At 41.4% G+C, this 22785-nt stretch overlaps 1 protein-coding gene across 3 annotated transcripts in view; it reads right to left on the bottom strand.

Annotated features, from left to right (window-relative positions):
- The window catches only part of brd8a (bromodomain containing 8a), a 31011-nt gene extending 9430 nt beyond the window's left edge, over window positions 1-21581 (bottom strand). Inside the window, exons 1-12 of one of the 3 annotated variants that reach the window (XM_056262031.1) lie at window positions 21418-21581; window positions 20876-20969; window positions 20222-20291; window positions 19786-19835; window positions 19575-19697; window positions 19419-19499; window positions 6105-6169; window positions 5788-5912; window positions 5525-5716; window positions 3615-3708; window positions 2728-2862; window positions 787-926 (exon numbers count right to left, since the gene is read on the bottom strand). In XM_056262031.1, the coding sequence (XP_056118006.1) occupies window positions 787-926; window positions 2728-2862; window positions 3615-3708; window positions 5525-5716; window positions 5788-5912; window positions 6105-6169; window positions 19419-19499; window positions 19575-19697; window positions 19786-19835; window positions 20222-20291; window positions 20876-20969; window positions 21418-21556 (1308 nt within the window). In that variant the 5' untranslated portion in view covers window positions 21557-21581. The remainder of the gene's footprint in view (window positions 1-786; window positions 927-2727; window positions 2863-3614; window positions 3709-5524; window positions 5717-5787; window positions 5913-6104; window positions 6170-19418; window positions 19500-19574; window positions 19698-19785; window positions 19836-20221; window positions 20292-20875; window positions 20970-21417) is intronic. The other 2 variants (XM_056262030.1, XM_056262029.1) reach the window with 2 other exon arrangements.
- Window positions 21582-22785: the final 1204 nt, after the last annotated feature.

Genomic DNA, 22785 nt, shown 5'->3' on the forward strand with positions numbered 1-22785 from the left:
ATCTTTGGGATGTGGTGGAACGGGAGATTCGCATCATGGATGTGCAGCCGACAAATCTGCGGCAACTGTGTGATGCCATCATGTCAATATGGACCAAACTCCCTGAGGAATGCTTCCAGCACCTTGTTGAATCTATGCCACGAAGAATTGAGGCAGTTCTGAAGGCAAAAGGGGGTCCAACCCGTTACTAGCATGGGGTACCTAATAAAGTGGCCGGTGAGTGTATATTAAAGATAAACCCTTGGCACAAAAAAGTTGACTTCAAGAAAATAAACAAGTAAGAGATAATACACGGCTAGCTGTGCAGCAAGTGATTCTAATGCACAATGTGGAGGTAATATGTGAAGGGTAAAAATTATGGTTATTTTCAAGAGAGATGCGTGTGTGAATTACCTGTGTCTGTGCAGCATCTCTCTCTACTAACTATGAAGCTTTGAGTTTAACTTTAAAAACAGCGATTTTACCCTCTCATTGCTGAGAAAAATTATGTAGCGATTCAGTAGCGAGTCTATTTTATTAATAAAATCTGAGTGTTGATATCAAGTTTCTGTGCTCTTGAATGATTCTGTGTGTGCGCAGCATGATCTCCGATATCTGTGTGCGAGTGATAGGTGTGTGTGTGTGTGCTTCAATGAAAGCAGTGCATTAATATAGAATGGTGATTAAACTGCCTATGCATTAAACGGTTTTAATGCACACCTTCTAGCCAATCAGAATCGAGTATTCAGACAGACCATGGTATAAATGTATTTATATACAAATATATGTAATATACGTCTGATTTACCTTCTCCTCAATAATGGCTATGATGTCCCCAACCGTCTCTAAGTCCAGCTCTTCTGCCATATAGGACACAGTCACCAGGTCCTCTTCCCCTAAAACTGCCACCTTATTATCCACTGAAGCACTGGGGGCTCCATCACCTCCTGTTTAAAGTATTACACACATATCAAACCCACTAATTGGCTTTAGACATTCAATTCATTTGATATGTGTTCCAACTAGAGACCTGCACTCCTGCGGGACGCAGGAGCCGACGCAGCAGAGTGCAGCGTGGGACAAGATTTGATGGGCGAGCAAGGGTGCGGGCGGTAAGACACTCGTGTGTGCGGGTTGCGGGACTCCCGCAAAATAGCAATATCTAAAAGAAAAATATCTTAAAACAAACAAATTGTTAATCATCTATTGCAAAAAAGCAACAAGAACAACTCAAATAAAAGGCTTAAGGCGGGCGTACACGGTGCGAGTTCGGACACTCGGGAGGTCGTGAGATATTGCACACGTTACGAGTCAGTTAACTTGATAATCGCTTCAAAGCAGCTGGTACACGGCACGACTGTCCTGCACAAATTACGGCGGCAATCACGTGAGCTTTCGCGCTAAACACAGAGACCAGAGTTGTGTTGCAAGCAACTATAGCTTCAGATAGAAAAATGACAGAAATGTGTGTGCAAATGATTTGTTGAAAAGCAGAGAACAGTAGCCATTCCTTTCAACATAAACAACATAGAGAGAGAGAGAGAGAGAGAGAGATGTGTGTGTGTGTGTGTGTGTGTGTATGCGCACGCTGTATGGTTGCTGCCACTGAGCTAGTCCCATCGATCTAGCCAGTGACGTGGTTGTGTATGATTTGGCAATAGGGGACAGCCTATACGCTGGTGAAAATCGAATCAGCCTATACGCTGGCCGACTCCCCGAATTTTTTAAACATGTTTAAAATTTGTCGGGAGGTGCTCGTAGCGTGCTCGGCTCGGCTCGTAATTCCTCTCACACGCTGCGAGCCGTGACCATGCGAGCATCACCAAAAATCGCACCGTGTACGCCCGCCTTTAGATTTCCCCTGCCTGCGGCTACTTCTGATTGCTTTTATAGGGAAAAGCTGCCCATAACTGCTGGTTTAAGATCAGTTTTCACCATAATAATAGTATATTGGCAAAACAGATTTGGCAAGCGATCCAGTGCGTATCTGTGTTTCCGCACTGGAGAAACTCAAAGGTTTCTATTTACAACATGTTTTTGCTGCGTTGAGCAATGTAGCCAATCAGAAACATATCTGTTGATTTCTTGAACGCAATGGACAATCAGATGTGTTTAATTTAGAATCCACTCATTGCTCAAAAAGCGAGTGTTTTTGTTCAGCGCTGAGTTCTGCACATTCGCGAATCCTCTCATTATAACAAACGAAGAGTAGACACAATGTAAATAAATGATTCATTGTGCAGTGTATACAGCTTAATTGATTATAACGGAACTTTGTGAGATTGCGATTAACTAAATAAGAGTGACAGCTTTTTTTGCGATTATTACGGGTGCGCTCTTTCCATGCTTTCTGCCATGCCAAATCACGGCATTATCATAATAACAAATAATTTATCGGGAGCGTTTATGCTGGGATGTGTAAGTTGTGGGGCGACATGTAACTTGAAACTATTTCATGGAAATTTTAATGGACGTACTGAAAAAATATACTTTTACCTGCGGGCATTTGCTGGTGGGAGCGGGACAAAACATGAATGTTGCGGGTGGGAGCGGGAGAAGGTAACATATTTTTGCGGGAGTGGGCGGAAGCGGGACAGAATCCCACAAGAGCGGGAATGAAAAATCCGTCCCACGCGGGTCTCTAGTTCCAACACACCAAACAAACAAGAGACAGTTGATCAAGGGTCCAAAATAAAGAGTTAATACAAAAGATATGAACTAAAGATAGGAGAAGTGTCTAGGACAGACCTGTGCTGAGCGGGGCAGCTGTGTCCACTGCAGACGTGGCAGTGCTGGGGGCGGAGTCTGCAGTGGCCAATGAGCTCAGCTGAGAAGGAAATTGGGCGGGGCCAGCTTCCAGTAGACGAGACAGTGTGGGAGCACCTGAGAAACATACACACATTATGCACAGAGAGAGCGGGCTAGGCGTTAAGCTGGAAGAGATACCCATATCATGACAAATACTGAAACACAAAGATGCTGATGATACAGAATTTGTCACTTTGCTAGACTTAGTGCACAGATAAAACGTTGTCGGGATAATTATGGTTCACGTGGCTACGCGTAAGCGATAAATACTTCTTTATTATACATTTTTAAGGCCAGAAAAGTAGTTTGTTGAGGGTTGGTTTGTAAAGAAGGACTACACGCCTGCGCACATATATATTCAAATGCGCATACCTATAGACTAAACACGTGATGCGCATGTGCACGTCGTCTGCGTTTTCGCGGGTTTGCGTTTTTGAGGTTTGGACAGAGATAACCTTTTTTTCAAAAATGTTCAAGGCTTGCACCTTGGAATCTATTTCAGGGTTTGCGTTCTCGAGCCACCAGGCACTGTTTTGTGTGGATGAGCGGGCCGGAGCGCGTTGAGTGTTTTCTGTTAGAACGGTGTCGTGTTAGCGGCCCCTAAGTTAATAACTAATGATCTTTGCAACGGAAGTGAATCAATCAATCAAAACTAACTTTAGCTGGGCAATAACTTTATTCTAGAGCTGCTGTAAAGCCAAAACTATCTTTGTTACTGTAATTTCCTATTATCACTGTAAAGCTGCTTTGAAACAATCTATATTGTTAGAAACGCTATATAAATGAAGGTGACATGACATGACAGATAAGTGTGTATGAATCCATACCTGTAGCTGCCTGAGAGGCAGGTAGTGAGGAAGTCATCATCTGATTATCGTGACTTCCTGTAAGTTGACTAGACGGAGATTCTCCCTCAACAGCCTGCAAAAAAGATTTTCTGTAGATTACCATCTTTTAAAAGCATTTGGGCCAGATTTACTAACAGCTTGCGCCAGCGCAAACCCTCTTTTGGCATTGAAAAACTACTGTCAGGATTCACTAAAGACACGCAGTTAAAAATTAGCGCTGAAAAGGCGTGGACAGGGTTATTTTTATCGGCTGACCTCACTGCATTTGTAGGAGTTTCCATTTTAGGCGCAAAATTTATGGGAGGAGAGTTTTTAAATGAATCACGCAAGATGATTTACTAAGGCTTGTGCTAGTCAATTTACTGGCATTTGCGCCATTATTTACCGGCCAAATAAAAGCATGTCTTAAACCAGATGCTAATTAGCGCTGCTCTTGATAGATTACGTTGGTTTTATTTTTCTGTCACTTTATATGGTTTGGACACAAAGAAAAGTTTGGGGTCAGAAAGATTTTCTTTTCTTTTTTTAAAGACTTTTAAAAAACTTTTATTCAGCAAGGATGCATTAAATTGATCAAAAGTGACAGTAAAGGCATTTATAATGTTAAAAAAAAATTATATTTAAAAAAATGCTGTTCTCTTAAATTTCCTATTATTCAAAGAATCATGGTTTCCAAAAAAATATTCCTATTAAATATTAACTGTTTTCAACATTGATAATAATAAGAAATGTTTCTTGAGCACCAAATCAGCATATTAGAATGATTTCTGAAGGATCATGTGACACTGAAGTCTGGAGTAATGATGCTGAAAATTCAGCTTTGCGTCACAGGAATAAATGATATTTGAAAATATATTAGATAAAAAGGTTCTTTGAAATTGTAAAATCTTACTGACCCCAAACCTTTAAAGGGATACTCCACCGTGTTTTCATATTAAACTATGTTATTCCCTTAACTAAGACGAGTTGATGCATACCTCTCTCGTCTCAGTGCGTGCACTCAATCGCTCTGGCGCGCGGCGACACTTTGTTAGCGCTTAGCTTAGCCCAGTTCATTCATTAGGATCCAAGCAGAGAAGCGACCAAACACCTCCACGTTTTCCCTATTTAAATACAGTTACACGAGTAGTGTAACCCGACCAAGAATGGTGACACAAAATAAAACGTTGCGCTTTTCTAAGCGTGTAAAATGGATAACTATAATGTATGGCGGAATACCATAGCAAGTGCTTGGGAGCACTTCGACTCCCACTACGCAGTAATATCATCACTCCTGAGAGGGAGAGAGGGGGAGAGGATTTTTCAGGAGTGATGATATTACTGCGCCGAGTCGAAGGAGGAAAACGTGGAGGTGTTTGGTCGCTTCTCTGCTTGGATCCTAATGAATGAACTGGGCTAAGCTAAGTGCTATCAAAGTTTCGCCGCGCGCCAGAGCTATTGAGTGCACGCACTGAGACGAGAGAGGTATGTATCAACTCGTCTTAGTTAAGGGAATAACATAGTTTAATATGAAAAAAACGGTGGAGTATCCCTTTAAACGGTAGTGTATGCCACATTGAATCTGCACATTTTTCTTTATCTTCTTCACTTGTTGTCGAGGAAAATCAGCAGAATAGATTTAAATATCATAAAACTTATGATTAAATTATCCAATATATATTTTACAGTTTTTATAAAACTCGAGAGACAATGGACAGGCTATGTGTAGAACTTTGTAAATTAATCGATTTCTTTCAAGCTGTCTGCAGGTGCAGATTTATATACATATACACACACACACACACATATATATATATATATATATATATAAATCTGCAGAAAGCTCTAAAGAAATCGATATATGTGTGCGTGGCCGTGTGAGTGCGTGTGTGTGTGTGTAGAATTCTGACCAGTCTGGGGCTGGTGGGCAGGAGACTGCCTTTCTTCAGCAGTTCTGACAGGAGAGGGGAGGGGGGTGGAGTGATTTTCTGACCCAAAAGCTTTTTCTGTGTTGATTCATCTAGCAGAGACCCCAAACTCGCCTCTACCACAGCAGGACCTGGCAGCTCCGTCAGCGGCACAAACACTGATGATCCTGCCCCCTGCACCGGGGACGGATGATTGTTAAAATAAATGTATTTAAAAAAAGAATAATAAAAAAACAACAACTCACAGTTGTGCTATGATCTTCAGATGAATCTCCGATAGGAAAATCCAGGCTTGGAGAGCAGGCCCCAGAGGGGGAACGCACAGTCACACTGGGCACACGTTTAGGAGTGTTCTTCACTGCCAGCCTGGCTGAAAAGAAAAGATAAACAGCTCTTACTATGAAGCATTTATGAATGACTGTTCAGAATATAGAATCAAATAGAATCTCGGATATGGATTACTTTATTAAACCACGTCTTTAAGACAATGAGACCACACAAAACAGACAAACAAATGTGAAAAAGACAATTCTGATGAAAGCTTGTGGGCTTTCTTTAGTACCCTTGTACGCTGCATCTGTGGCCTTTCTTTTCACCTCAGCTTCTTCTTCCTCGTGTTTTCTGCTCCTAATGAAGATCCAGAACTTAAATCACTAAACCAACAAACATTCACTTAAAGGGATAGTTCATCAGAAAGAAAAATATCCACATTTATAACTTTATAAACTATAATCACTGGCTTCTGGTAACAGCAGTACGCGAGTAGTTCAGGCGGAAGAGTGACCTCTGACCCGACGCGTGACGTATTGACAAACGCAGAAGTGCAGCGGATAGAGCAAAACCAAACACCGGTCATGAATTTGAAGTCTAAATTGAGAATTTTTCAAGAGAAATATTGGAGGAGCTTGAGTTTGTTGCCCAGCCATATGCTCTTTGTACTATTTGTTTGAACCTCGAGAGGCGTCTACTCTCACCTAAGCTTATGCTACTCCTACGGCCGTTACCGGAAGACAGTGATTATAATTATGGATATTTTTCTTACAAAAACGCATCGCTTTGCTTCAGAAGGCCTTTATTAACCCCCCAGAGCAGTATGGATTACTTTTATGATGGATGGATGCGCTTTTTGGGGCTTCAAAATTTAAGGTACCATTCACTCCTGTAAAGTATTTGGGCCATTGGGGAATATGTATTCAATATTTAGTAATTACAAATTAATAACTATTGATACGGGTTTGACCCAGATAACAATACATGTTAAAAATCACCCGGCAAAGGGGTTACGCAATCTGTTATGAACGACCGAATATAATGGATGTATAATCAATTATTCATACAGATCGGCAAGATAGATCAATTGTATTTATCAATAATTAAATCATAACGAATTATAATTCAATATTCATATACAAATCGTCTGGAATATATAGATTCTTAGGATACTCCTCAATGGAATTAATTATTATCGAATAATCTGTTTGTCCAGCAAACTGGTCATGGATCTTCATCAATTTCCACAGAGAAATTACCTTTAAGAGACTCGCAGGAAGAGACGATCTTTACGGCCGTAAAAGATAGCTCTCCTGTTTCGTCACAATACTATTTAAAGTATTATACAATTTCAAAGCTTATAGCTGATCGAAACATTTAAGTGATTTGAAGTATGAGCCCAGGCAGAATCAATCAATGAATATATGTATTTAATAAAGGTGATTACGTATACGGTTAATAAACGTTACAAGGAATAAATGTATTTACAAACACAATAAAACATCGAGGAAGGAGAATGCATATAGAGAGAGAGAGAGAGAGAGAGAGAGAGAGAGAGAGAGAGAGAGAGAGAGAGAGAGAGAGAGAGAGAGAGAGAGAGAGAGAGCTGGTGAGTTTGGCTAAATTCATCAGACACAGAACCGTTAAGAGAGACAACTAGTCAAATCGTACCCTAATTAGGGCAGGCAATCTTAGCAGTATTTAGATCTCGGTAGGAAACGAATACTTGCTGATCATGTTCTCTTGTACGTGTGTGTGTGTTCCGAACCCGTTCAGAGGTCTTTTCCGGCGCGCCCGTGTGGCGGGATGTTCAAATCGTCCGTTGAAGGTGTTGCCAAAGAAATGATTCAAACTAAGTTCATTTCACTCGCCGGTGAGAATGAACAAAGGAGAATACAAAAAGGAAAATAAAACTGAACTAGACAAACAAAGGAAAGATGGGTCATCGCATGAACACGAGGTCCCGATGGACCAAGGAGTCACATGATGGAGGAAGGGCAGTCCAGGGTACCAGCCAGAGAGGGGAGACAGAGAGAGAGGCGAGCGAGTCCAGTTCTCTTTTAAAGGAACTGGAGTCCACACCTCTGAGGTGCGAACTAGCCAATGACATTCAACAAAACTCTTGGCGGCAAAATTCTCTTTGTCTTGTCAAAGCTAAATTATGGCCGCATTCACAGGTTTTACGATCAGTCAGAATTTGTTCAGAATCATTCCAAAGATGGTAAAACATAGTAAAATACATTTTATGGCTTGTTCAATTACATAAATGACCTTGTCAGGTCCCAAGCATTCTGAACATAGGAAGAAATACATTTTAGGAGAGTTATATTGCAAAGTTACATTAAAAGCATAATTAACTGCCCTTGCAGTTTGTTTTAAACTAACACACACTCATAGATCCCTTCATAGGACCTGGGCAATCGACAAACATAACAACATATCAAATATACCTCAGTAAATGTCTTTAAATGAGGAGAGTAGTAAAAGTTCATATATGTGTGTGTGTTTGTATCTGCGTGCATTGAGCACCCAATAGGGGGGGGGGGGGGTTCTCTGGAATTCCTTTGAAGCTTGGACTAGTGAGTGGGAGAATGCAGGGTTAGTCTCTGGTGAGTGTCCCAGAGTCGTAAACGTGTTAGAAGCAGACTTGTTGGCACCAAAGTCCAGTAATTTTCATTAATCCTAAAAACTTTGGGTTTTAGGAAGAATGTGCTTTATTTGCATTCAGGACAGAGTCAATGATTTACCCCAGATACCTTACAGTCCCCCTTTTCGTCCGATGACGTCCCTTTGTGGACATCATCGGACGACACATCACAATGGGCGGATGGCAGGTGAATCATGACTCATGCAGCAGGTGGTTATTAGGGCTGAGGATTCAGCTCTATGAGGTTCAAAGCTGCCTCTGGCCTGGTCTCTGACTTGGCACCCCCTTTTTGCGGGTTTCGTCCGAAACCTTTCGTGAGCTTGGCTGAAGATGTTTGCATCTCGTTCAGTCTCCTGTATAGGATGAAGGCCAAGCCCAGTGTCAGGGTGTGTCTGACTACCATAGAGGTACGCAGTGCAGTGTCGGCTGCGGTCCAGGCTTGGACAACAGGTGAGGTAGTCAGAATGGGTAGTCGAGACAAAGCTTGGAGGGCTGTATCGATAGGAGCAATGTCAATAAGCTGGGATGGCACCTTTCAGTACTCAACTCCACATGCTCTGGTTGAGCAAGGTGACACGGGTGACAGTGTCGTGCTGGGGTGAGGTGCTCTGTAGACGTTGCGTGGGTAGCGTCGAACACACACTTTCTGGGTGTGGGTCCTGTGCTCGGTGATCAGGATTCCCGGTTGTTCTCTCCGGACGATGCCTGCTGCCAGACCTGGTGAGATGTCCGATTGTGGCTGTCCTCTGGTTGGCTGGAGGCACCGGATGAAGAACCACACCAGCATCCTGCAAAAGACAAAGGGGAGAGGGAGAGAGAAAGGGAGGAAAGATCTTAGCGAGTGTCGTCCTTGCTTGGCTAGGACAGTCTTTTCGCTTCGAGGACGCCGGTATGCCACTTGCTTCGGTGTTCTGGTGCTGCGGTTGGCAGCGCATGGTGCATCGTGGGCATACACTGGCATGACCCCCCTTTTGCACTGTGGCATCACAAGCTGTGGCGCAGTGATGTCACCAGGTGCAGAACACGTAAAGTTGTCCCGTGCACGCAGCATGTGCTTGGTGAACTGCAGTTGTCTGGGGCACCGGTTGTCGGTTGGTTGAGACGCCTTGCGTGGGTGGTTGGAGGGGTATGAGCGGTGGTTTCTCATAGTGGGCATTGAATTGTCATTGGTGAGCTGGAAGGTGCAGGGTAGCGAATTCAAACCTTCATGTGGTGCTGAGGCTGTGTCTTCATGGCTGGCTGCGGGAGTTCCCGTGACCTTGGTGACCTTGAAGTCTGGCACAGGTGACCTGTCTGACGGGAGGGGGAGAGGTTCCTGAACTTGAGCCCAAACTTTCAACTGTTTGAAGTCCAGTAAAGGCTCAAAGCGATCTAACAGGTCTTTGCCAATTAGAAGTGGGTGAGTGTTCATTTGTGAGATGTACACTGGGTGGATCAGACCCATAGAGCCAAGTGTAAGGTGAACTGGAGCTACCTGTTCGAGCCGAATGTCGTTCTGGCTGTATGACTGCACAGTCAGCTCACACGTTTGAGATGTGAGAGTTCGATCTTGTTTCTTAGCTTTGAATCTGAGTCTTTCAAAAAGTTCAGCTGATATTAAAGTGAGGTCTGAGCCCGTGTCGACCAGGGCTTCAAGCCTCACCTCATTTTCCAGCGTGACAGCCAGGTAGAGTTTCCGGGCCACCCCCTTTTGGATTAGGTTCCCCAGAAATCTTGGCGTCGGGGCTGGTGTGGTGATCGATGGGTAGTTAGGGCTGGTCTCGGGTGGTTCGCTGCGGAGGCAGTTAACCAAAACAGCATTTCCTGGTCCTTTGTGGTGTTGGACCCAGTCGTGGGAAACTGTGCTGTCATGCTCAGGAAGTGCAGCTGTCAGCTGAGGTGGCTGGATGATGCTGTCACTTTGTGATGTGACAGCTGGCTCTGTGGCCTGTGGCCGACGAGCAGTGTTCAGGGTGCTTGGTCTTACGCTTAGACACAAGACGTCGGGCTCATCCTTCCTGTGTCCCTTGTGAAGTTTCCTGTGAAGAAGCTCTTTCAGCACCTTCAGGATCTCCGCCGTCTCTGACGGGGCCATACGATTTCTATCTGATGTGGGCTCAGACCTGGGCTCGTCGGTGGCATGTCGAGAGGGGCTCCATGGCCTGTTTTCTGGGCTTGGGGTTCTTGGTGATGGGGGTCGGCTATTTCTGGGTCGCCGGCTGGTTTCCCAGAATCTTTCAGAGCGCTCGCTCTGGTGTCTAGGACGCGCACCATCACAGTTGTGCTGCCCTCTGTTGGCCTGGAACGGTTCTGACGCTCTGTGAAAAGGGCTGTGGTGTTGTGGGGCGCCCTCTAGAGCCAGCTCTGAGTAGTGTTCAGAGACAGAGTAGATTGTGTGGTCTTTCAAAGTCTTTTCGGACACAATCTTTTGCTTAATGTGAGCTTTGTGGGCCAAGTCTCGTAGCTGTTGGGTAGACATGCTACGGGGACAGGCCAGGATGCCTAAGTGATGACTCAATGTGGGATGCAGATTTCGAAGGAACAAAGTTCTGAAATTGACATCCTCTTCCATATAAGGCTGGTTCCGTGCTCCGAAGTAGGCTTGTCGGAGTCGGCTGTAGTAGGTCTGTGGGGTTTCAAGTCGGGCCTGCTGGAGGTCCATGGCGGTGAACAACCCTTGGTCTGATTCTGGATCAGAGAATTCACGGATCAAAGCTTGTTGCAGCTGCTGGTAGTCCGTTTTGATAGTCTCTGTTTGACGGTCAAGGAAGCTGCGCACATCACAACTGGACGTAATTCTTAGCAGGTACAATCTGTCCCAAGCGGTCGCGTTGGTGACAGTTTGTAAGTGAAAGTCAATGTCTTGCAGGTAGGCATGCACGTCGTGGCCTCCTGCAGGGTTCGGAGTGAACGTAGGGATGTGTCTGGCCAGCTTGTCGAGTTCTTTGGGGGCCGTGCCGTGGTTAGGGGCAGGGGTTCTCTTGAAGGCCCCCCTCCTTGCTGCTGGCGGGGGTGTCTTGAACGGTGGACTTTCGCCCCCCTTTTCAGCTCTTAGCTCTTGGCTGAAAGATGCGGACCGGCTGGTCAAGGGAAACTGTGTGGTGTGTGTTTCCCCTTCCCGGTCACTCTGCAGTCTATACGAGTGTTTCAGCTCTGTGCGGACAATGTCAAGTTCGTATTCGAGATCGTGTCTCTGCTGAACAAGCTCGTGGATTTTAGCTTGGGCCGCTAGCAAGTGGTTTTTGCAGGCCTTGGCTTTAGTGTCTCTTTCTTTTAATTCAGTCTCTGCTCTTGCAAGGAGAGCTTCACCATGTCGGAGTTTCTTGTCGAGTTCCTCTCTGCTTTCTTTCTCCGACTGCTCTCTTTGGTCTGTGTCCAGACGAAGATCAGACAGGGCTTTTTGGAGTTTTTCCACTTTTTCTTGTAGCTCTGGGTCTGTTGCATCCTTTTTCCCGCGCTGGTCGTGGGTCTCAAGGAGTAGCTGGTCCAGACGAGACTGAGCGTGGGTTTGGTTCCTCCGGGCCTCCTCCACTTGAAGCTTTAGCGTTGCGGCTTCCTGCTCCAGGTTGATGCCGTGTCTTTCGCTGAGCCGTGCCTGGTTGACAAGTGTGTGAGCGAGATGTCCAACGATTTTGGCCCAGTCTTTGTATTGGTAGCTCTGGGTTGGATCGTGTTCCATCAGCTTGTCCAAGTCGGCGTCCAGCTGCCCTTGGCTCGGGGGCTCTGAGTCACCAGCTTCCTCGGGCAGGAAGGTAGCCGTCATGGCTGTCAGCCATGTGTCGAGGTTGTCCCAGTGGGCTGCGGGACTGGAGGCACGGGACATACTGGCTCACTGTGGGCGAGAGAAACACAGCACACACACAAAGAGACCAAGGCAAGTTCGTTCTACCGTTAAGGAATTATGCTAATACGGGCTATGCCGTCTATGAGAATTTTGGCTAACTGATGCAGACAGTTAGATTGGGACAATTTGCGTAGGTCAGCGCAGGGCCTAAATAAAGATTTTGACAGGGCGGCAGCCTAGGGAGTCACGTGGTGACGCTAGCTGCTCAGTGGTCGATCTGTTATTTAGCTGTCTTCCAGTGTCTCTCATAGGTTCTGTCTCAAAACAAAACAAATCACAACAGAACGGAAAAATAGTGAGATAGAAAAGATTGCAGTAAAATGAAACAAAACAAATTAATAGGTCTGTAATGAAATGGGAGATATACTAACACAGAGAGTGTTGCAGGGGATAACAAGGCCTGAGCCTGCTCTCCAGATGGGTTTTACCTTATTTAGTTTGCCTGGGTGACTTGTGGTCACTCTGGTTGGAGCCAGCGTCGTGGTTAATCCTTCCGTCGTCCCCACACTCAACCGCCGTGTCCCCGGGCCTCTCTGTTCATCTGTACCAAGGTGCGTTCCTCTCAAACAATCTGCGACTTTGGAGTGCCAGATTGCTGATGACACAGTTCATGTGTCGCACCAAATGGAAAGAGACAGAGAAGTCCGAGGCTCACTCACGGTCCGCGTCGGTAACGCCGGTCAGACAAACCAGCTTGCCGGAAACCAACCAGAGATGCCTGTCGAATCACCACAGTGCCCAAGGGAATTCTACGTACAAATACAGAACAGGATTTAGCAAGTGAAACCTAAAGTGAATTAAGGCTTTCTTGTTTATCCAAATTGAGTAATTATGTGTGTAGAAATAAAGGCAAAGGCTTTACTAAATAATAATAAACAAAAGGAAATTACGATAATGTTGGTAATTATCAAAATGACCTAACCCAAAAGAGAAAATAGAGAATAAGGAAAGCCAGATGAAACACGGAGGAAGCAGGCTGTCGTAGCGTGTTTGTGCCACAAGGGTACGTACTTCCTCAGTGGTGGCCCACCTGACTTGAATGGACAAACTTAATTCAAATCAAATTCAATGAAGGTTAAATCAAATTTAAATAAGCATGTAAGAAGAATTAAAAGGAAAATCAGAATAATATCCGATAATCACCAATGATAGCAATGAAGTATCATTAATAATTATGAAATAATCAAGAGAGAAAGGTAGAACTAAAGAGCAGGCTGAACGCAGGAGGAGGTGTACCGTAGTAGTGGGTTTTCGCCACAAGGGGACGCACTTCCTCTCTGTCGTTAACCTGGTTGAATCAGCCACCTTAATTTAAATTTAAATTCAAAGTTGTTTGAACCAAATTCAAATAAGCGTGTAAAGGAAGTTCAAGATCAGAATTATATCTGATAATAGATCAGATGGCTGAATAGACAAACTTAATTTAAATTAAAATTTAAACTTGTTAAACTCAATTTAAATAAGCGTGTACAGAAAGTTCAAGATCAGAATTATATCTGATAGTAAATCAGAGGGCTGAATAGACAAACTTAATTTAAATTAAAATTTAAACTTGTTAAACTCAATTTAAATAAGCGTGTACCGAAAGTTAAAGATCAGGATTATCTCTGATAATAATCAAGATTACTGCAAGGTATCATTAATAATTATGAAATAATCCAAAGAGAGAAGTAGCAATAAGTGATTCAAAACAGAATTGAAAAGAGAGAGTGAAGAGACTCGACAGCTGCGAACCGACCTAGCAGGAGACGGCCATTGGATGGCTTACTTCCCTCTAAGTGGGTCAAACAGTGGCTGAGTCTGAGCTGAGACTTCACTCTAAATTTTAATCCAAATCCTGTTTGAATCAAACTCAAGCCAAGTACAAACAATCAGAGGCAGGAGAACTATCTAACGTTCAACAATATTAACACAAGCAAAGCTTTCCAATGCGAATATGTATTGAAAGTTTAGACTGCAAAGTTCCTAATCACAGGGAAAATGAAAAAGAACGAGAGAATTTTTAGAACAGAGTGACCTGTTTGCGAATGCCCACACGATGGCGCAATTTTCGTTCATGCGGGGTGAAGTCAGGGCGTGGTAGTAACTTGAGACTGTCACACACTTAAAGGTTGCCCTCTTGTGTTTGTCAGCGGAATAACAACCAGCCTGCTTCAAATGTGATTCAAATCTAAGGGCACGCCCCGTTACTGCATAGATCACAAACATAAAATTTAAATCTCGGCGGATTTTTTGGTGCTATATTTCACAATAGTGTGTGGCAGGATTTCTTAGCTGCACTACACGTAAATTGTGGACAACAGGAATTAGGCATCTGTTTTTCGGATCCAAATAACATTTATCAAATAGCATTTATGAAAAATGTTTTCAGTGTTGGATTTTTCCGGTGCTATGTTTTACGAGCACATCTAGCAGGATTCGTCGCTGCGTTGTGCGAGAGAAAACAGGAATTATTCATCTGTTTTTCGACTCCCATAACATATATCAAATAGCACCTATGATTAAATATGCTTTAGGTTTTTACAATTGAGTAGCTACGTCAATGTTTAACCAGGAGTTTTATCGTTAATCTAACGATTATAAGGCCTTTTTAAGAATAGTGAAAGAGCATCGTTTCACTAAATCTTGTCTTCACCCTGTTAGAATAATCTCGTTCGGGCAGGGGAGTTTTTAATATTAAAATGTAGCGCGTCTTTACAGAGGCAATTTTAATATTATTAATATAACTGCAGTTTAATTTAGCAATTAACAGTGACTAAAATGTTAAGACATATTTAGCAGCTGTTAATGTGCTTACCTGAATTCGGCTTTGTGCCTTTACTCAGTTTAGTTAGTGAGTTCGCGCTGCGCGCTTTGGCTCACGATTCGAAACGCGCATACAATACTAAATAACAATATACACATAGATTGAAACTGAATTGCCCATAAACAAATTTAAAATGTTCCCGCATCATTCTCCACCAAAACTCTGTAAAGTATTTGGGCCATTGGGGAATATGTATTCAATATTTAGTAATTACAAATTAATAACTATTGATACGGGTTTGACCCAGATAACAATACATGTTAAAAATCACCCGGCAAAGGGGTTACGCAATCTGTTATGAACGACCGAATATAATGGATGTATAATCAATTATTCATACAGATCGGCAAGATAGATCAATTGTATTTATCAATAATTAAATCATAACGAATTATAATTCAATATTCATATACAAATCGTCTGGAATATATAGATTCTTAGGATACTCCTCAATGGAATTAATTATTATCGAATAATCTGTTTGTCCAGCAAACTGGTCATGGATCTTCATCAATTTCCACAGAGAAATTACCTTTAAGAGACTCGCAGGAAGAGACGATCTTTACGGCCGTAAAAGATAGCTCTCCTGTTTCGTCACAATACTATTTAAAGTATTATACAATTTCAAAGCTTATAGCTGATCGAAACATTTAAGTGATTTGAAGTATGAGCCCAGGCAGAATCAATCAATGAATATATGTATTTAATAAAGGTGATTACGTATACGGTTAATAAACGTTACAAGGAATAAATGTATTTACAAACACAATAAAACATCGAGGAAGGAGAATGCATATAGAGAGAGAGAGAGAGAGAGAGAGAGAGAGAGAGAGAGAGAGAGAGAGAGAGAGAGAGAGAGCTGGTGAGTTTGGCTAAATTCATCAGACACAGAACCGTTAAGAGAGACAACTAGTCAAATCGTACCCTAATTAGGGCAGGCAATCTTAGCAGTATTTAGATCTCGGTAGGAAACGAATACTTGCTGATCATGTTCTCTTGTACGTGTGTGTGTGTTCCGAACCCGTTCAGAGGTCTTTTCCGGCGCGCCCGTGTGGCGGGATGTTCAAATCGTCCGTTGAAGGTGTTGCCAAAGAAATGATTCAAACTAAGTTCATTTCACTCGCCGGTGAGAATGAACAAAGGAGAATACAAAAAGGAAAATAAAACTGAACTAGACAAACAAAGGAAAGATGGGTCATCGCATGAACACGAGGTCCCGATGGACCAAGGAGTCACATGATGGAGGAAGGGCAGTCCAGGGTACCAGCCAGAGAGGGGAGACAGAGAGAGAGGCGAGCGAGTCCAGTTCTCTTTTAAAGGAACTGGAGTCCACACCTCTGAGGTGCGAACTAGCCAATGACATTCAACAAAACTCTTGGCGGCAAAATTCTCTTTGTCTTGTCAAAGCTAAATTATGGCCGCATTCACAGGTTTTACGATCAGTCAGAATTTGTTCAGAATCATTCCAAAGATGGTAAAACATAGTAAAATACATTTTATGGCTTGTTCAATTACATAAATGACCTTGTCAGGTCCCAAGCATTCTGAACATAGGAAGAAATACATTTTAGGAGAGTTATATTGCAAAGTTACATTAAAAGCATAATTAACTGCCCTTGCAGTTTGTTTTAAACTAACACACACTCATAGATCCCTTCATAGGACCTGGGCAATCGACAAACATAACAACATATCAAATATACCTCAGTAAATGTCTTTAAATGAGGAGAGTAGTAAAAGTTCATATATGTGTGTGTGTTTGTATCTGCGTGCATTGAGCACCCAATAGGGGGGGGGGGGGTTCTCTGGAATTCCTTTGAAGCTTGGACTAGTGAGTGGGAGAATGCAGGGTTAGTCTCTGGTGAGTGTCCCAGAGTCGTAAACGTGTTAGAAGCAGACTTGTTGGCACCAAAGTCCAGTAATTTTCATTAATCCTAAAAACTTTGGGTTTTAGGAAGAATGTGCTTTATTTGCATTCAGGACAGAGTCAATGATTTACCCCAGATACCTTACACTCCCATTATGAAGCTTGGAAGAGCAAGGATATTTTTTTAATATACAATCATACTCACAACTAGCCTGACTTCGTCATACTCATATTCTAGTCAGAATGTGAGTCTGATACTGCTCCATAGGGCTTTGATTATGAGGCGTGTCTTAACCGAACCAGGAAAAAAAAAAAACTCAGCACTCAATTGGATAGACCTACAACCAATCAGAGCAACGCAGTAAGTGTTTTTTTTTATGAGCTATACGCAAATTGTCAACAGAACTCCATGGTCCTCCATGAGTGCGACCAAAGGAGAAACCACAACGACCACAGGGTTTTCATTGCGTCCCATCTTCTTAGCGACCATCGGAGCCAGCTGATAAAATAAACTTTTGCCGAATCCCGTAGGAAGGACGGCAAACACATCTTTCCGATCGACAAATGCCTTGATTGCAGTTCTCTGTTCGTCTTTTAAAATGAATGCACTGTCGATTTATTTTACAACAGACGCGATAGCGGAATCTATACATCTCAATTCTCCAGCTGCAGTCATCTCTGAGGGAAACTAGTTCAACCCAAGCGCTCTTTGATAACGCGATGATTACGTAACTGCAGATCATCTGTCCATCATCGTATAAAGCCCGCCCTGGCAATTTGATTGGCCCGACTAATTCTGAACCGATCATAATTACTCCTCAATGGATCGAGTCCAGACCGAACTTCCCGACCAAAAAATGTTGTGGGCGGGGTTCGGGCTGGCATCCAGGCTAACTTACAACCCCATTTCCAGAAAAGTTGGGAAATTTTTTTTTAATGCAATAAAATAAAGAATCTGTAATTTGTTAATTATCTTGAACATTTATTTAACTGACAAAATCACAAAGAAAAGATTTCCAATGTTTTCACTGATCAACTTAATTGTATTTTGTAAAGATAAACAAATTTGGATTTTGATGGCTGGCGCACACTCCAAATAAGTTGGGACAGAGGCATATTTACCACTGTGTCCCATCATCTTTCCTTTTAATTACACTTTTTAATTGTTCGGGAACTGAGGATACTAACTTCTTCAAGTGGAATTTTTACCAAAGTGGAATTTTGACCCTGACTTGATAGAAGACAGCTGCTTAACAGTCTGCGGTCATCATTGTCTGGTTCTCCTTTTCATGATGGGCCATACATTTTCAATAAGAGACAGATCTGGACTGCAGGCAGGCATCAGTCTATGTGTGTGTAGAGTGTCTATAGACCACTCTGATGTAGCACGTGCTGAATGAGGCCTGGAATTGTCTTGCTTCCCAGGAAAGATGTGATCTTGATACTATTACATGTCTCTGTTCAATCTGAATATACGCCTCCATGTCAATGATACCTTCACACACATGAGAGTCACCCCTGCCGTTTGCACTGATGCACCTCTATACCATGACAGATGTTTGCTTTTGCACCTGTTGCTGATGAAAGTCTGGATGGTCCCTTTTGTCCTTGGGACTGAGAACCCAATGTCTGTTTTCCCCAAAAGCAAGCTGAAACACGGACTCATCAGACCACAGCTCACATTTCCACCGTCTTTTAGACCATCTGAGATGAGCTCGGGCCAAGAGAACTCAGTGTTCACCTCACCTATTGCCAATTCACCTGCTTATTGTGGGCTGTTTCTAAACATTTTAACTTGGATATTCTATAATCTTTTAACTTTTATTTTGCTCGTCTCAGCTTTTTTGGAGTGTGTTGCAGCCATCCAAATCAAAATGTGTCTATCTTTACAGAATACAATTCATTTGGTCAGTGAAAACATTGGAAAAAACCTGAATGGAAATTAGAAATGTTGCATTGGCAACTAAATGAAATAAATGTTTAAGTTAAAATACAACAATTACTAAAACTAAATTAAAATAAATTAAAGCTAAATAGAATGTTTTAATAGCACTAAATAAATGATATATATATATATGTATATACAATACAAAAACTTATTGAAATGACAAAAGCACATAACAAAATTATTAAAACTTAAACTAAAATTAAAATTGAAAACAGGCTAAATAAAAGCCTATTCAAAAGATTAATAAATACTATAAAAGTAGATAAATACTACTAAAATAACTCCCCTATATCAATCACATGCCTTGTTATGATGACATGTTATGATAGCTTTGTGTGAACATAATGATGGTAACTATGAACTGTTGTTGTATAAAAAAGATCCATGTTAGGATTCTTTAAAAAATGAGATAATAAAATAAAATAACAGATAACACATAACATAAATGAAAATTTTGCGGTGACCTATTCCTTTAAATGTGGTATATTTATAACAGCTGGTATAATGATTCTTACCGTGTAATTTCCTCCCATAGCTCCTCAAGTTTGGAGTCCAGATGACCTGCCTGGATGAGTTCAGTTTCTCTCTTCAGTTTCCTAAAGGGACAGTAATAGAGTTACAGTCAGTCGACAGTAGGAAATGGTCCGGGTAAACATGTGGACATTTGGTACCTGTGCTTCTCTTGTGTGTCCTTTATCAATCGCTTCAACTCCTCTATCCTCTCCGCCGTCAACCTGCGAACGATCACATCCTCCACCGTCTCAACCACCTCCCCTTTCTCACCTCGCTTTCTTCTGTGAACATACACACATACACTCACCATCAACTGCTGTCAGGAATGGAGTGAGTGTTGGAACGCAAATGAACAGGAAGTGGACTCACTTTGGCACCTCAGTTCTCTCCAGGAGCTCAGAGTATTGTGATGCACAATGCTGTGAATCAGTGAGGAAAAGTAGAGAGAGAGTGTGTTGTGTGTTATAAGTGTCTTATTAATTGAACTTTAAAGGAATAGTTTACTTTAAAAATACAAAGCATTGGAAGACTTGGAAAACAATGCATGAATCATATGGCATATTTTTGTGATGCTTTTATGCTGCTTTTTTGTCCATTTTGGGGCTTGAAAGCCCCATTTGCCATCAACTTGTGTTGTATGCGAGAGCAGCATTCTTCAAAACTTACTTCAAAACTAATTTTCTGTTCCAACCAAGAAAAATTGTCATACAGGTTTAGAACGAAACAACAGAATTTAAATTTTTGGGTGAGCTTTTCCTTAAGTTTTCATGTCATTGGATTGTTTTACTGCATGCTTCCCCAATACCTTCTGAGAGAACCAATCAGGAGGGCGTCCAGGTTCTGCAAATGGCTTAATGGCTCGGCTCACAGACACCCTAGAACAACCATTGTACAAAAACACGACTATGATGTTGCATGTTAAATTGTTTTTTTATTAATTTATAATGAACTAACTAAGAAAGAATAAGGTGAAGTTTAGGTAACTGAACATGTTTCTTTAAAGAACAATTATAGAATCCATTATAGAAAATGCTTTGCAAACTAAATTTCTTACAATTTTAAATTACTTATTTTAAATTAATGAACAAAACAGCCATTAAAATAAGCCAAAACAACAAAATAAAATTAAGAGATTTCTTAATTTAACATGGATATATGAGGTAGCCTAATTTATATATATATATATATATATATATATATATATATATATATATATACTATTTTTTACAAATATTTATTTATAATGAATTTACATTCTTCTAGTAATGCAAAGCTTTAAGAAATTGTGAGTCATTTTTTTATTCTTATCCTTAATCCTTATCAAGTAACGTCAAATCACAAACAACTAGAAAAGTCATGGGGCCTTTGAATATTTTTGTGGTCAATGGGGGACCTTGGAGTCAAAAAAGTTTGGGACATCTGAATTAAAGCTATAATGTAAATATAAAAATAAAATCACCAGTTTTGGTCTCCACTCTTCATGACAGAGGAGGCAAGGCACAGCTTTTCCCTAATTGACCATGGCTCTGTTGGGCCCAACATCAATTTATGTTCTGTCCAAAGAATGAAATGGCAGATAATAAAGAGAAAAATGCATTTCAGGTGTAAACAGCATTTAAGCATATGAGTATGTGCTACGCTGCCAGATGATGAATGGGTCAGCAGTTTGACAACTAATAACGGTGCCATTTTAGATGGTCGAAGCATCATCGGCGTCTCAAATTCCTCTAACAGATGGTAAATGTGATGTACTCATGAAAGCTAGTATGATGTTGTCATAAATGTGTCATTTTAGTAAAGTGTCCAGTGATTCGACCAATGAGCGTCATTCGCCTTAATCAATGGCTTCTGTGCGCAAATCCCGCAACACGGCGGCACTCGCACCGCTGCATCCATTATGCAAGCGCTTGACATGCATCAATTATAATCTGCCCTCCGCCCCATGCAGGACATACGTCGTACATGCATGTGTATGATGAAAATATAGAGAGCAATACTTACTTCCAACTCCGCTCGCCATTTTGTCATGACTGGACTGTTTTCTATTGCTCCTTTGGCATGACAAGTGTCTGGCTATCAAATGTAAATGTGCATATCCGGTGTGAATTTTCCAACAATCATTTTGCAATAAGGTCTGCATAACCTCAATGTGGTTAAGTCACATGTGCATTGCTGAATTTATAAAAGTCTGTTATTTTTACCAGGATTTTGCGCTGGCAAGTCCATATTTTCTTAATACTTGAAGATATTTAAATGTCATTGAATGACGTGCAGTTTACAATAACTAAATATAATAATAATAATTGGCAATTTTGTATTATTTTCTTTTCCTGCTCAGTAAATTCAGTTGTGAAAGTTTCTTTATAAAATATAAATAAATAAAAAAGGTTACTTCCTTGTGCTCATGGAATGACATTTTGATTTTGGGATGGAAAGAACAATCCATTATGCATTTATTTATTTTATTTAGAAAATACCATATACATAAAAACAAGTGGACACTTTCCAAACCACTGTTCTTACATTTTTTATAAATTATACATACACTTTTTGGAACAAACTAAAAACAAAAAAGCACGGAAAACATGCATATTTTAAAAGCACTTAAATTGATGTGACTTTTTTTCTGCCAATTAATGTTATTGTGACTAACTATGTAACGCCTCTTGTTCGTATGGTACTGAATAATATAATTAGTCCAATGTGCTGTGAATTCAAAAATAAATAATTATTTTGGAATCAACACCAGTGCAAGCAAATACGTTACTTTGGATCATTTAATTGCATTATGGTTTGCGTATGCCGAGGCATTATAAAGAGCGCGAAGAAAAACAAATGTATTGTTAACCAAAACATATTAATATGAAGACTTAACGAGTGGATTCACATGAGAGGCGCCTTCGAAAATAAAAAATTGCTTTTATTTTGACTGGCTGACCCTTACAGGAAGTGAAATTAATAAAATGTATTTATTAAGATACCTTTATTCAGAACGTACTATCTGTTGGTTTGGTTTGCCCAGTAATTTTTTTACTAATCACGAATATTATTTTTTCTAAAATGTATAAAACACTGATCATAGATTTTGAAAACAATGTGTGTGAAATATGTTATGGTGTGTGTTTGTGTGTTTTTTTTTTTTTTTTTTTTTTTTTGCAGCGCCGAAACCATGTGTTACGGAGGGGGATTAGCTCAGATGGTAGAGCGCTCGCTGCGCAAAAGCAGGGGTCCAATCTTTGCGCCCCGCACGCAAGCGAAAAGGACGCAGAAAACGCGAAAAAACGCACAAATTTGCCCTGCAACAATATTCGGGCTATATTCCTGTACGTTATGGAAGAGTTTTAGTTACATGTGAAACAAGTCACACTC

This window comes from Rhinichthys klamathensis, unplaced genomic scaffold, assembly GCF_029890125.1.
Source record: "Rhinichthys klamathensis goyatoka isolate OS25496 unplaced genomic scaffold, OSU_Roscu_1.1 h1tg000191l_1, whole genome shotgun sequence".
Lineage (NCBI taxonomy): Eukaryota > Metazoa > Chordata > Actinopteri > Cypriniformes > Leuciscidae > Rhinichthys > Rhinichthys klamathensis.